Source organism: Protobothrops mucrosquamatus, unplaced genomic scaffold, assembly GCF_001527695.2.
Source record: "Protobothrops mucrosquamatus isolate PMUCROS unplaced genomic scaffold, P.Mucros_1.0 scaffold670, whole genome shotgun sequence".
In the NCBI taxonomy this organism is placed as follows: Eukaryota; Metazoa; Chordata; class Lepidosauria; order Squamata; family Viperidae; genus Protobothrops; species Protobothrops mucrosquamatus.
In genome coordinates this window covers 179,942-193,199 of record NW_015386958.1, presented here as the reverse complement: position 1 = coordinate 193,199, position 13,258 = coordinate 179,942, and the positions used below count along the sequence as shown (strand labels likewise).

General features: G+C 38.7%; 1 protein-coding gene across 1 annotated transcript in view; it reads left to right on the top strand.

The window, feature by feature from the left end:
- CC2D2A (coiled-coil and C2 domain containing 2A) overlaps window positions 1-13,258 on the top strand; it is a 192,217-nt gene that overhangs the window by 45,774 nt on the left and 133,185 nt on the right. Inside the window, exons 3-6 of the mRNA XM_029284512.1 lie at window positions 298-386; window positions 1,782-1,883; window positions 3,984-4,172; window positions 7,572-7,734. Of these exons, the coding sequence (XP_029140345.1) occupies window positions 298-386; window positions 1,782-1,883; window positions 3,984-4,172; window positions 7,572-7,734 (543 nt within the window). The remainder of the gene's footprint in view (window positions 1-297; window positions 387-1,781; window positions 1,884-3,983; window positions 4,173-7,571; window positions 7,735-13,258) is intronic.

Genomic DNA, 13,258 nt, shown 5'->3' with positions numbered 1-13,258 from the left:
CTATGTAGTTGAAAGATCTTTAAGCAAATCATTTTGTAACTCAGGAATTCTCTACCTCTCACAACTCTCTGTAACAAAATGAATAAAATAAAGAATTGCCATGTGTTAATACTTGGCTGCATGACTATCAGAGTTGCATAAAAGAATAAACAGATCTTTGAAAGAAAGATACTGTAGCTAAAAACATTACCGTATTGTTTTCAAGTAAATGGTGTGTACATTTCCTTGAGGGCACCATCAACAAAATTCAAATTTAAAAGACAGTTTATTGTTGTAATGGTGTAATTCTCTCTCTAGGGTTGCCTCCAGTTCCATCTACCTCGGGGACAAAGTTTGCAGAGACCTCTGTGCGAGAACGCATGAGAGAGAAATTGAAGGCTGCACGAGTAAGACATCAGAAATCCTGTTCCCAACAATGCTTCTCATAACACTGGTTCTTTGGAGAAATCATACTGGGGATTGTTGGTAAATTTGGGACACAGTAGATAGGCAGACGTATAGTTATGTGTAATTTTTAAGAAAGAAGAAAAATAATCTGTAGCTCAACAAGAATCAATTTAATTCCATGGTTGATGGCATTGAGAAGAAAAAATTAGAATTGCCCATCTCATTCCCTTGTGATGGAATTGTTATTTCACATCTTTTTTGATATCTTTGATTGGCTGGATGGAGACAAAACATTGCTCAAGCCTACATTTTTCCTCTCTTTTGTAATTAGCAGCTTCATTAGCAACCAGACATGACCTTGGGCCAAATTGAAATAATCAGTGAAAAATATGCAAAAATAGAAACAAATCTAATCTTGGCATGCTGAGTTTTTTTTATGATGAATAGTAATTGAATAGGACTCTAAGGTGGTTGGAGTGGGTGCTGTTGGCTTGGAAAATTCAATTTCTGGATTTTTGCCCGACAGTTGATCCCAGAGTAATCCTTTTTAGTGCTCTGTGGCAGCAAAAAAAGACTTCATGGGAGTTGAATGAGGATTGAATGGAGCTAAAATTTCCCCATCTCTGAACAAGATCACTGCTGTTACATGGGATGGATCACTGAAATATGTATTAAAGTTTAGATCTGTTTTCTGAAATTCTAAGTTCTTCCTTAAATGCTTTACTAATAGCTTTTTCCTTTCTGGAGTATTTCTAATGTGCTCCATCATAACTCTGTGTGCTTTATTGTAGAGAATATCATAACTTAAATAAGTAATGTAATACAGTGGTTGCCAACCCGTGGGCCATGGCCCATTACCAGGCCATGATCTGAAATATAGAGATGTCTTTGAGACTTGTATTATATTAAAATAGCAGACTGAACATCCTGAAATCCAAATAAATTTGAGATCAGGAATCTGGATTTTCTCTGGACTTGTGGCAGCTTCCAGAACTTCCAAAAGTGGTTTGTTTGGATGACCTATTGAGTTTTTGTTTGTACTTGATAGTTCAGAACTGCTGATGCAATGTGATACGTGACCCAGCTCTGGATGAACCAATATTAATATAGTAATAGTAATATTCAGGCTTATCTCAACTGCCCTTTCTTGATACTAAAAGAGGTTGAGTCTATTGCTGTGCATAAAAATTTGTTCTTAAAAATCTTCTACTTTCCTCCATATATTTCCATTTTCTCTGCTTATTAAAAATCTAATGCACATGTATTTCTCCATCTTCTGGTAAGGCATAATTTAAAATATGTCTATGGTATTGACTACACTTATTTATTATGCAGAAAATTTGAAGTCAATATAAATTAATTAATGCAGTTTTTATCCATATATATATTTGCAGGTAAGTGATCATTTACTGAGTGCAGTACAAAGAAAAAAAGGCAAGGTATCTGCAAGAGTGAAGTTTCATGATGCTGTTAGAAGATGCAAACAAAAATCACAGGTGATGAGTGTCAGTTGAATAGTGATGGCTTTTCAGGTTCTTTTGTGATTATTTAAGACTGAATTATGAATTAAGTATGGTTAAAAAATATCCTTGAGCATATATGACCTTGAAAACAAAGTAATATATGATGAAAATTACAAATAATTGTGACTTAAAGATTAGGAAATGGTCCAGAAACATATGTTTTATGCACCATTAGCTATATTTAGCTTTCTACTTCCAAAGTTGAAAGATCTTGTGATGTGACTCCATGACCCACAGTGCAAAAGGAGAGGTTATGCAAGATGTGATATCAGCTCCAAGATGCCTAAAATCTTGACATATTTTTTCCATTTCTTCCATTCACATTTATAGATAGAAATCTGCTGATGAGTCAAATTATTTAATGTGTTCCAAAAATATGGAGTACATTTTGGTGATGAATATAAAACTTTAAAAACTCTGTATAGTAAATTGTTAAATTTTGTATTTCTAAATGTGACTAAATAAATGTCCTCCAGTAGGCAGTATGGATTGAGAAGTGGTGTTTCAATCAAAATAGAGCTGGAAGCAACCTTGGAGGTCATCTAGTCGAACTCCCTGCTCAAGCACCTATACTATTTCAGACAAGTGACTATTCAGTCTCTTGTTAAAAATCTCCAGTGAGATCCACAACTTCTGATAGCAAGTTGTTCTACTGGTTAATTGTCCTCACTGTTTGGAAGTTTCTCCTTAATTCCAGGTTGCTTCTCTCCTTGATTAGTTTCCATCCATTGTTGCTTGTCCTGCTCTCTGATGCTTTGGAAAATAAGTTGATCCCCTCTTATTTGTGGCAGCCTCTCAAATACTGGTATACTATCATGTCACCCCAGTCCTTCTTTTCTCTAGACTAGCCGAACTCAAATCCTGCAACTATTCTTCATATGTTTTAGTCTCCAAGCCTTTAATCATCTTAGTTGCTCTTCTTTGCACTTTTTCCAAAGTCTCAACATCTTTTTTGTAATGTGACCAAAACTGGATGCAGTATTCCAGGTGTGGCCTTACTAAGGTTTTATAAAACGGTACTAATACTTCATGTGATTTTGATTCTGTGTCTCTGTTTATACAACCAAGGATTGCATTAGCTTTTTTGGCTGCTGCCGCACACTACTTACTCATATTTAAGTGACCATCCATTAGAACTCCAAGACCCCTCTCACAGTTACTGTTTTTGAGCCAGGTTTTGCCTAATCTGTACTTGTACCTTTGGGTTTTTGTGCCCAGGTGTAAAACCTTGCTTTTCTCCACATTAAATTTCATTTTGTTAGATAGGGCCCATTTTTCAAGTCTGTCAAGATCTTTTTGGATCCTGAGCTTGTTTTTTGCTATTCCTGCCAGCTTAGTGTTATCTGCAAATTTGATGAGTTCCTCTTCTGTTCTCTCATCTAAGTCATTTATGAAGATATTGAAGAATATTGGACCTAAGACGGAACCTTGTGGTACCCCACTGTTCCTTCCTTCCATGTAGATGTAGTATCATTAAGGACTACTCGTTGAATAGTTTGTCAGCCAGTTATAAATCCATCTGGTGGTGATGCTGTCTATCCCACGTTTTTCTAGCTTACCAAGAAGTAGGTTGTGGTTTACTTTGTCGAATGCCTTGCTGAAGTCTAAGTATACTATGTCCACAGAATTTCGCTGATCTACTAATTTAGTTACTTTGTCAAAGAATCAAATAAGATTGGTTTAGCATGAAGAAACCCATGCTGGCTTTTAGTTATAATTTTGTTTCTAGATGTTTGTTTAGGGTCAGTGTTACATTTCAACTCAGCTTTTATATCATCTTCAACAAGGCCTGGAGAGGATAGTAAAAAACTTAGATAGAGTTCAGAACTGAAGAATGCAGGTTTTGGACACTCAGTATTTCACGAGGGAATTTTGAATGAAAATTGGTATATGCGTGCAGAAACATTTGTTTTTGAGAAGACTCTTTGAGTAAAATGGTCAGAAATGCATAGTTACTGTTGTAGTTCTCTATGAGGGATAAATAGTAATAATTCTTTTTTAATTCTGTTACAGAGTTAGCTCTTGAGTTGTATGATGAATTTTTTTTTAAAAAAAATTACTTTTCCTCATTAGATTCAGACGGGTTATCCTTCTTCTGAAGAAGCCTATAATTTCTTTATTTTCAATTTTGATCCTGGGGAAGAGAATGTATGGAATGATGGTCAAAAAAATGAAAAGAATGTATCAGATCTAAATGACAAGGGCAGAGAGAACCAGAAATCTACACTCAGCAGTCAGGAAGAACAAGAAGAGAATGAAATGGTAATCATGAAGAAGCATGTACATATCTCTTTAAACAAATGTTTAGCTGACTGGTTGTATTTTGTTGTAAACAAAATGTGGAAGCTTGTAATTAATATCATGCCTCTTCCCTCCTCTCCTCTTTCCATAGATGCACATAGGGTATCATATCTTAAGACAGTCCTATATTACATATAATGGAGAATTTAAGTAAAAATGATGAAAAATTGCTTATTTGTGGCTAAAAGCAACACGTTTGTTAAGACCAAATATTTTCTGCCATAGATATCCTTTACATCTATAGTAATCCTATTTGGAAAAAAGTTAAATTTTATGCTTTTTACTTAAGAAGAAACTCTCTTTACTTTGAGGGAATATTTTATACCCAGTAAATTAACCAAGATAGTAAGCATCACACAAGGAATATCAGTAGGAAATAGTATAGCTTCTCAGTTTAGTGTAAAGATAATTCTAAAATAAATGAATGCATAATGCCACAAAATGCAAGAATTATGTGATGAAAATTATGAAGATTTGTTCAGCATTCACTGACAGATTCTGAACAACCTAACTGCCATCTTTGTACACAAATGTTCTGCTGTTACTCATTGCTAAGACTCATGCTTTATTCTTCATCCTAATCCAAGTCATCCCTCACCCTTTTTTATAACTGTTTTTAATTCCATTATTTCTCTTGTAATCCCATATGTTTACTAAATATTATAAATTAGACTCTTTGTCTTAGAAAGCTCAATTTTAGTAAAAATAGAATACATGTACTATATATATGTGTGTGTGTGTGTGTGTGTATACACACACACACACACACACACACACACGGTAGTAACTTCATACACACACACATCAACATATCAACTCCCAAAATTCCACAGCCAGCAAGGTGGTCGGTGCTATGTGCTAACTTCATGCTGGTGGGGAATTCTAGGGAATTGATGCCCACCCATGTTAAAAGTTGCCGAGGTGCAAAAACACATCTAGATTAATTTGCTTGCCTGCCCCCCACAATTGAGGTAGAACTAATTATGTCTTACACACCAGTGAAACATTGGGTCAGGTGTGGTTCTGTGTCCTCTTAGCATTATTTTCTGAGGGTTAAGTTTATGATTTGTTTTATTACTGGGACTTCACTCATAAGACTATAAAGAGGATTTGAAGCTTATTTTTTTTATCTAGATCATTTTTACATATTTCAGCAATGCCCAGATGGGTATCCATGTTAAAAATAAAAAGTCAATATGGATCATTTATGCTGGTTGTAAATTACAGTTATGAGAAGCATGTATGTATATTTGAGTTACGTTGAAATATAAAATTTTAGGCTTAACAGCTGAGTTACAACACCCTCCTGAAATTGTAATCAGTTTGCAATAGAATATAGAATTGGTTGCAATGGTTATAGATGATTTTGTAGATTACATTGTTTCTTTCGTCCTTCTGTATCTTATTTTTGGTTCTGGATAATTCCTGGCGGAGTGTGGCTGTGAGTTTGTGGGTTATTGCTATTCCTAAGGGTTGGAGAATTATGGCTGTCATTTCCGACACCCCTTTTGTGTATGGTAGAGTTAGTTGTTGCATGGTAGTTGGCTGTGTAGTGTGTTGTGATTTGTGTGCTGTATGTCGGAATATGAAGTTTTTTATGGAGAAGGACATCAAACAGCCATTTCTCTTCTGTTTTTCTTAGTGTTGTGGTGTTGCAGTATGTCCTGGCCCTTCTGAAGAGGGTCTGGAGACAGCTTCTTTTGTGTGTGATGAGGTGGTTGCTTGCGAAGCTAAGGATCTGCTTATGTGCATGGGTTTGTGGTAAATGCAGGTTTCCAGTTCTCCATTGTCTAGTGTCCTTATGTTGATGTCAAGGAATGGGAGTCTGTTGTCTGTTTCCGCTTCATATGTGAATTTGACCCTAGGGAATATATTATTAAGTAGGTGGTGTGTTTCTTCAATTTGGGAGTGTTTGATGATGATGAAGATGTCATCGATGTAGTATGTTCAGAATTTTGGTTGGATGGTGAGTAGAGCTATAGATTCAAGTCATTGCATGACTGCTTCTGCTATTAGGCCTGATATGGGTGATCCCATCGGGGTACCTGTACTTGCTTCTAGATTTTTCTATTGAACTTGAATTATGTGTTGAGGCATAGATCCAGGAGTTTCATGATGGTTTCTGTAGACATAGAGTGTTCTGTAGTGGATTATCTTTGTAGGTATGGTGTTTACTGAGTAGAGGATGTATGCTTTGTTTAGCCAGGTCGATATCAATCGAGGTGAAGAGAGTGGTGACGTCGAAGGAGACCATAATTTCTTCCTTACTGATCTTGGGGTGTTTGATGCATTGGAGAAATTGTTCTGGGGAATTTATTGAGTCAAGAAAAGATACAGAAGGATGAAAGATACAATGTAATCTACAAAATCAACTGTAACAATTGCAACCAACTTTATGTGGGACAAACATCACGTCAATTAAAAATCAGGATCCATGAACACTGGTTGGCAGTCAAATGCCACGATCCCAAATCTGTAATCTCTACCCACACTGACACCAAACAGCACCAGTTCTATTGGAGCAACACAGAAAACATTGGCCACTACTACCTGCCACATTTGTGAATTCATTGAAGCCTGGTACTCCACAAACAGTTCAATCAACAGACACACTGACCTACGACCAGCCTACGATCCCCTCAGAATCCAAATGAACTGCACAGCCAACCAGAGACAGCACCAACCCTCAACCAACCCACACAAGCCCCCCAGCAGTTCATCTCCCAATGACCCTGACCTGATGTAACCTCCCCTTCACAAGACTCACTGATGACTCACACAAGATCCTCACTCAATACACCCACACCTGAAGCCCTTATAAATAGAAGAACACTGACACTGACATCCCCTAAACTCCGTTGAAGATTTTACCTAGCCTGGTAATGAGCTAGGAGAATGAACCTTCACCCTCATTGTAATCAGTAATAGTCACCAGTGGTCTGATATCTATATAAATAAAAATGTAAATGTTCGTTTGTTCAAAATTTTAAATCTCTGAAGGTTCTTCACCGATTGCTTTGAAATTTTGACACAACATTGCATTCGAATACGTGCATGTTTTTATATACCTACTATTATATAGATGTCACACCTGTGACACAAACGTGCGCTTTCTCCTTTCTTTTTCATTTAACCAGACTGAGCCACAGCAACGCGTGGCTGGGTACAGCTAGTAGTATATATAATTTTCTTGAGATAGTCCTCAAATATCAAGTGTAGGTGTCCTGATAAAGATGATTCTTTGATGCAAAAATGATTGGAAATATTTTCCTTTGCAAAAATTCCTATGATTGCAAACCTGTAAAACACAGTTCTGCTGCCCTTGAGTTCTGATTGAAAACATTTATGTGGTAAATACAGGATGAAGAGGAACATCTTTTCCATGATAAAGGGGATGATGGCGTATTTGTTATAGAACAGACATGCCAAGATTTCTTAGAAATTAGATCTGCAGAATATGAAAGCTATTCTGGAAGGATGCAGAAAGAGAAAGATATTTTGTTTATTCCCAGTATGTTAAGAGGTATGTTGGCTGGAATTATTTTGAAATTTTGTGTGATACAGGTTAATTTATCAGATATAATATATAGCTCTGTCTGTCTGTCTGTCTGTCTGTCTGTCTGTCTGTCTGTCTGTCTATCTATCTATCTATCTATCTATCTATCTATCTATCTATCTATCTATCTATATGTATCATCTATCTATTTTTTTTTCATTATGACTAGTTCAAGAGAAAGACCTTGGTTTTTGATACATTAATTCTGAAATGCCTCTTGGTGGATAGTTTGTCTAAGATTTTACTAAGTAACATCCATTTTCTTATTGTAAAGATGCATGGATTGCATATTTGTAGCTTTGATTTAATCTTGATTCCTGGACAACTCTTTGCAGTTTTCTTTGCAAGATTATTTGGAAGTAGTTTGCCATTGTTGTTTCAGCTCTTAAAGAAGCTAAAGCAGGGCTGTCAAACTCGCCGTGTCACGTAACATGTAGTGATGTATCGCAACTTTTTTCCCATTGCCAGAGCTGGGGTAGGTGCAGCTTCCGCGTGACACATCCAGCGCATGGGCCGGCAATTTGACACCCCTGAGCTAAAGACTTGAAGATTAAAATTTAGGAGGGTAGGACTAAATAGATGTGGTTTTAAAAAAGAGTTAACACTCAAAAATAGAGATGTGAATGTGCTGGGGAAAAATGAGAACTTAGGAAAACATACAGTTAAAAATAGTGGTCTAAATTTGTAGTATTATCAAATAAAAATAACAAAGTTGTGTGAATGGGTAATATCAAAGCCCATGTAAATGATAAAGCACAATGCTCAAATGAAGTGGAATGGTAAAGTGGTATTAACAAGGCATTGTAAAGTGGTATTAACACTTCACGTGATCTTGATTCTATCCCTCTGTTAACGCAGCCTAGCACTGTGTTGGCTTTTTTGGCAGCTGCAGCACACTGCTGGCTCATATTTAAGCGATTGTCCAGTAGGACTTCGAGATCCCTCTCACAGTTGCTACTATTGAGCAAGGTACCACCTATACTATACCTGTGCATTTGGTTTTTCTTACCTAAATGTAAAACCGTACTTTTTTCACCATTGAATATCATTTTGTTAGATAGTGCCCAATGTTCAAGTCTGTCAAGACCCTTCTGTATCTTAAGCCTATCTTTTGGAGTGTTGGCTATTCCTGCCAGCTTGGTGTTGTCTGCAAATTTGATGGGTTCCCCATCTATCCCCTCATCCAAATCATTGATGAAGATGTTGAAGAGCACTGGGCCCAGAACAGAGTCCTGGGGCACCCCACCACACATTTCCCTCCATGTAGATACAGTTCCATTGAGGACCATGCACTGAGTACGGCCGGTCAACCAGCTACCAATCCATCTGGTGGTGATGCTGTCTAACCCACATTTTTCTATCTTATCAAGTAGTAGGTTGTGGTCTACCTTATCAAATGCCTTACTGAAGTACAAGTAAATTATATCCGCAGCATTCCTCTGGTCCACTAATTTTGTCACTTGGGCAAAGAATGCAATAAGATTTGTCTGGCATGATCTGTTTTTGACAAACCCATATTGGCTTTTGGTAATGACTTTGTTTGCGTCTAGGTGTTTGCTGATTCATTGCTTGATTATCTTTTCCAGAATCTTCCCAGATATTGAGGTCAGGCTGATCTGTAGTTTCCTAGATCCATTTTTTTTCCTTTTTTGAAGATGGGAACGACATCAGCTCTTTTCCAGTCTTCTGGTAATTCCCCAGTGCTCCCAGGATCTTTGAAAGATATAGTTCAGTAGTACTGAGATCACTTTTGCCAGTTCCTTCAGAACCTTGGGGTGTAATCCATCTGGTCCTGGGGATTTGAACTCGTCTAGGGTGGGCAGGTGCTCACCATTTTCTTGCCTATCTTAACTTGTGTTTCTATACTGTTTTTTACGGTACTGTTTTTGATAGGTTGGACTGTTTTTTCCCTTTGTGTAAAGACGGATGCAAAAAATGAGTTAAATAGTTCTGCTTTCTCTCTATTGCTTGTCACCTTCTTGCCACTTTCTCCTACTAATGGACCAATCATTTCCTTAACTTTTTCTTGTTTTTTACATGTTGAAAGAAGCTTTTTTTTTGTTATTTTTAACTTTTTGTCGCAACCCTTAGTTCATTTTGAGGCTTAGCTTTCCTCTCTTCATCTTTGTAGGCTTGGGCTATTTGCTGATATTTTGCCTTAGTTAAGTCCCCCTCATTCCACTTTTTATACTTGTCCTTTTTATTTTTCAATTTATCAGAAAAGTTCTTTATGCAGCCATACTGGTTTCTTTTGAGAGCTGTTATTTTTCTTTTTCTTTGGTATTGTGCTAGACTGGGCTTTTATAATCTCACTTTTCAAAATTTCCCAAGCTTTTTGAGTTGTTTTTCCCTTGAGGATTCTCATCCATGGAATCCTTCCCAAGCTTTCTCTAAGTTTATTGAAATTAGCTCTCTTAAAGTCCAAGACTCTCGTTTGACCGTATTCTATTGCTTGTGCTTGCATAATGTTGAATTCCAATATTGCATGATCACTCCCTCCCAAGGTTCCTGTGACTTCAACGCCTTCTATCATTTCATCTCTCTTAGTGAGAATTAGGTACAAAGTTGGCAGACAAAGTTGTTTGCTAGGTTTGTCAGGAATCTGTTCGATCTTCCACTTGGTGCAGAGTTTGTCTCCCAGTTGATGTCAGGGTAATTGAAATCCCCCATTACTATTGTGAGGTGCTTCCTACATACCTTAGTTAGCTGACTAGCAAAAAGTTCATCTATTTCCTCTGTTTGGTTGGGTGGCCTATAAGTATACACCTATGGCAATGTCATTTTTCCACGCTTTTATATTGACCCAAATGCATTTGAGATGGTTTTCATCATTGTTGTGCTCTATTTCTGTAGAGATGTAGTTATTTCTTATATAGAGAGCAACTCCACCTCCTCTTTTATTTGGTCTGTTTCTTTTAAATAATTTAAATCCCACTAGGTGTGTGTTCCATTTGTGGGTTTCATCCCACCAAGTTTCCGTAACAATATCATATATGCCCTCATTTACCTGAATTTCTAATTCGCCCTGTTTATTGCTCATACTCTGTGTGCTGGTTTATAGACACTTGAGTCCTTTATGACTGACCCTGTGGTTACTTTCTACATAGCCTGTGTGGTGCCTGAGTTTCTCTATTTTCTTACCACCTGTTTGATTAGTGCACTTGGTGTAGCACTCACTATTAAAAGCTTGATTTTTTTGACAGGTAGGTTGATATTCTTGTCCACACACACCTCTATGTTATATGCACTGATAACCCTATCATTTTTAGGTTGCTGGGGACAGGAATGTTCTGTATCAATTAACTCACTGTCCCCGTTGTTCAGTTTAAAATATTTCTCCAGAAAGTCTGTGAATTTATTGCCGAATAACTCAGTCCCTTTCTTTGATGGATGCAAGCCGTCACTTTTATACTTTTTCATTGGACCAGCTGCAGACATCGTGACTAATATAACTAACTAACTTACACCACTCCTTTAGCTACATATTGAATTCTGCTATACTCTGGCCTTTTCCATTTTGTTCCTTATACACTGGTAAAACCTCTGAAAAAGTAAGCCTACAGCCTATCCTGCTAAGTTCCTGCCCCAAGCTCTGGAAATCATTCTGCAGTATTCTGTTCTATTCAGTTATGACTCTGCTTCAAAACAAGCAGCAGTGAACAGGTGCTAAATTCCTTAAAGTTTGAGAGCTTTTAGCATCGTTCGTAATAAAAACTAAAGCATTGTAAAGTAGATTCAGTCAGTGCATTTTTAATTTTTATCGGAATAAGTTTTACTTTTTAATTTTATTAGTGAACATAATACATTTTATAAAACATAAAGTACTTTTGCATCTCTGGTGAACACCAAAAATAAGTGTTGTATCTATTTCAGTTTTTCTCACATTTATGTTTCTTTCCTTGAAGTTTCACAACAACTTTGAAAATTGTATATCTGTATTCAAAACCAAGACTAGAAATTGCTACGGAAAGCCAAATAAATATTTTGTAGGAAAATATACTGGATGCAGTGCCCATCAGTTACAGATAGGGCTAAGGTGTTTATCTCAGATTGCCAAGTATTACTACCTGTTCAAGAGACCAAGCTTTCCCAACCTGAAGTTCTCCACTTATAGAGAATACAAATCCCAGAATTCCATTGTAGTCACTGGGAATGATAATTCCAACATATTTGGGAAGTACTTAGTTGAGTACATCTGATGTACAGCAAGTTATATGAACTAGATCAGCAGTTCTCAACCTGTGGGTCGCGACCCTTTTCGGGGTCGAACGACCCTTTCACAGGGGTCGCCTAAGACCATCGGAAAACACATATTTCCGATGGTCTTGGGAACTTAGTCTAAGATATGCGGCGGTGTTCTTTTGCATCTCGATGGCTGCATCCACCTCGGGATCAGGGAATGGCTTTAAAGGCTCTCCGTGTGGTCCCGGATGTCCTTCGGCTGAATAAAACAGCGCTTTTTCCAGGGAAGCCTTTTCGCAGCCGAGCTGGTCTTTCCTCGTATTCTGCAGAGGAGTCGGCGCGACATTGCTCGGCTTTGCCCCACAAACCACGGAAGGTCGGCTTAGTCCGAATGCTTCCCAGGTGCAGGAAGGCACCAAGTGGTGCTAACCAGAGTCAGAAACTTCCTCCGCTGCCCCGATCGCTAGTTCTGGTGGGCTCAGTGGGAATCACCTGCGCTAGATGGGAACGGCAAGTCCAGGGGGGGAAGCAGAGGACTGCCTGCAGAGGGAGGAGTTTGTGACCCTTCCGAGACCGCCCGCCTGGTGGGCAGCCAAAGCAGCCGCAGTTCCAGTAGTCTTCGCCTGAAGAGGTGAGAGGCAGCCCCGCAGAACAGCCTTTCCCCTCCTGCCAACGATTCTCCTGCCCGCTGTTCCCCCACCTACACCGGCCGAGTCCTGCCCTGTTAGAGAGCCCCGGATTCTGTGTGGGCCCAGCAGAGCCAAGCGGAAGGGAAAGCCGTTGATCTTCATTCAGGCAGGCCCGGAGTTTTCTGAAGGACGTTCGGTTTCATTCTGGCTCAGAGAAGCATCGCTCCCTCAGGGGGATCGTGATTTCTGGCAAGCGGCCAGTTATCGAAGCCCGGCTTCCTCCTATCCCCCTACTGCCCTGTGCGTGCATCCCCCCCAACTCTGAGTCCCCTCTTCTCTTCCATCCTTTACTTCTTGCCCTGCGGTGCAGTTGGTGCCCTCCGCTTTTCCTCGATGGCTAAAGACAACTTTGCTCGCTCAGAGCTTTTTCCTCTCTTCCCATGGCAGCTGATTTCCCCCCCCTCCTCTCCTCCTCTGTGACCCCTGCAGCCCTCCGTAAGGCAGCACGTACTTTTTGATTTCTGCTGCTCAATCCCTCCTCCTACCCCCCCTTGATGGCTTCCTACTTGTGGGATGCAGGGGAAGGGAGCACCATTTCATTACAGGTGGGAGAAGGAAAACTGGCTAAAGACAACTTTGCTCACTCAGAGCTTTTTCCTCTCTTCCCACGGCAGCTGATT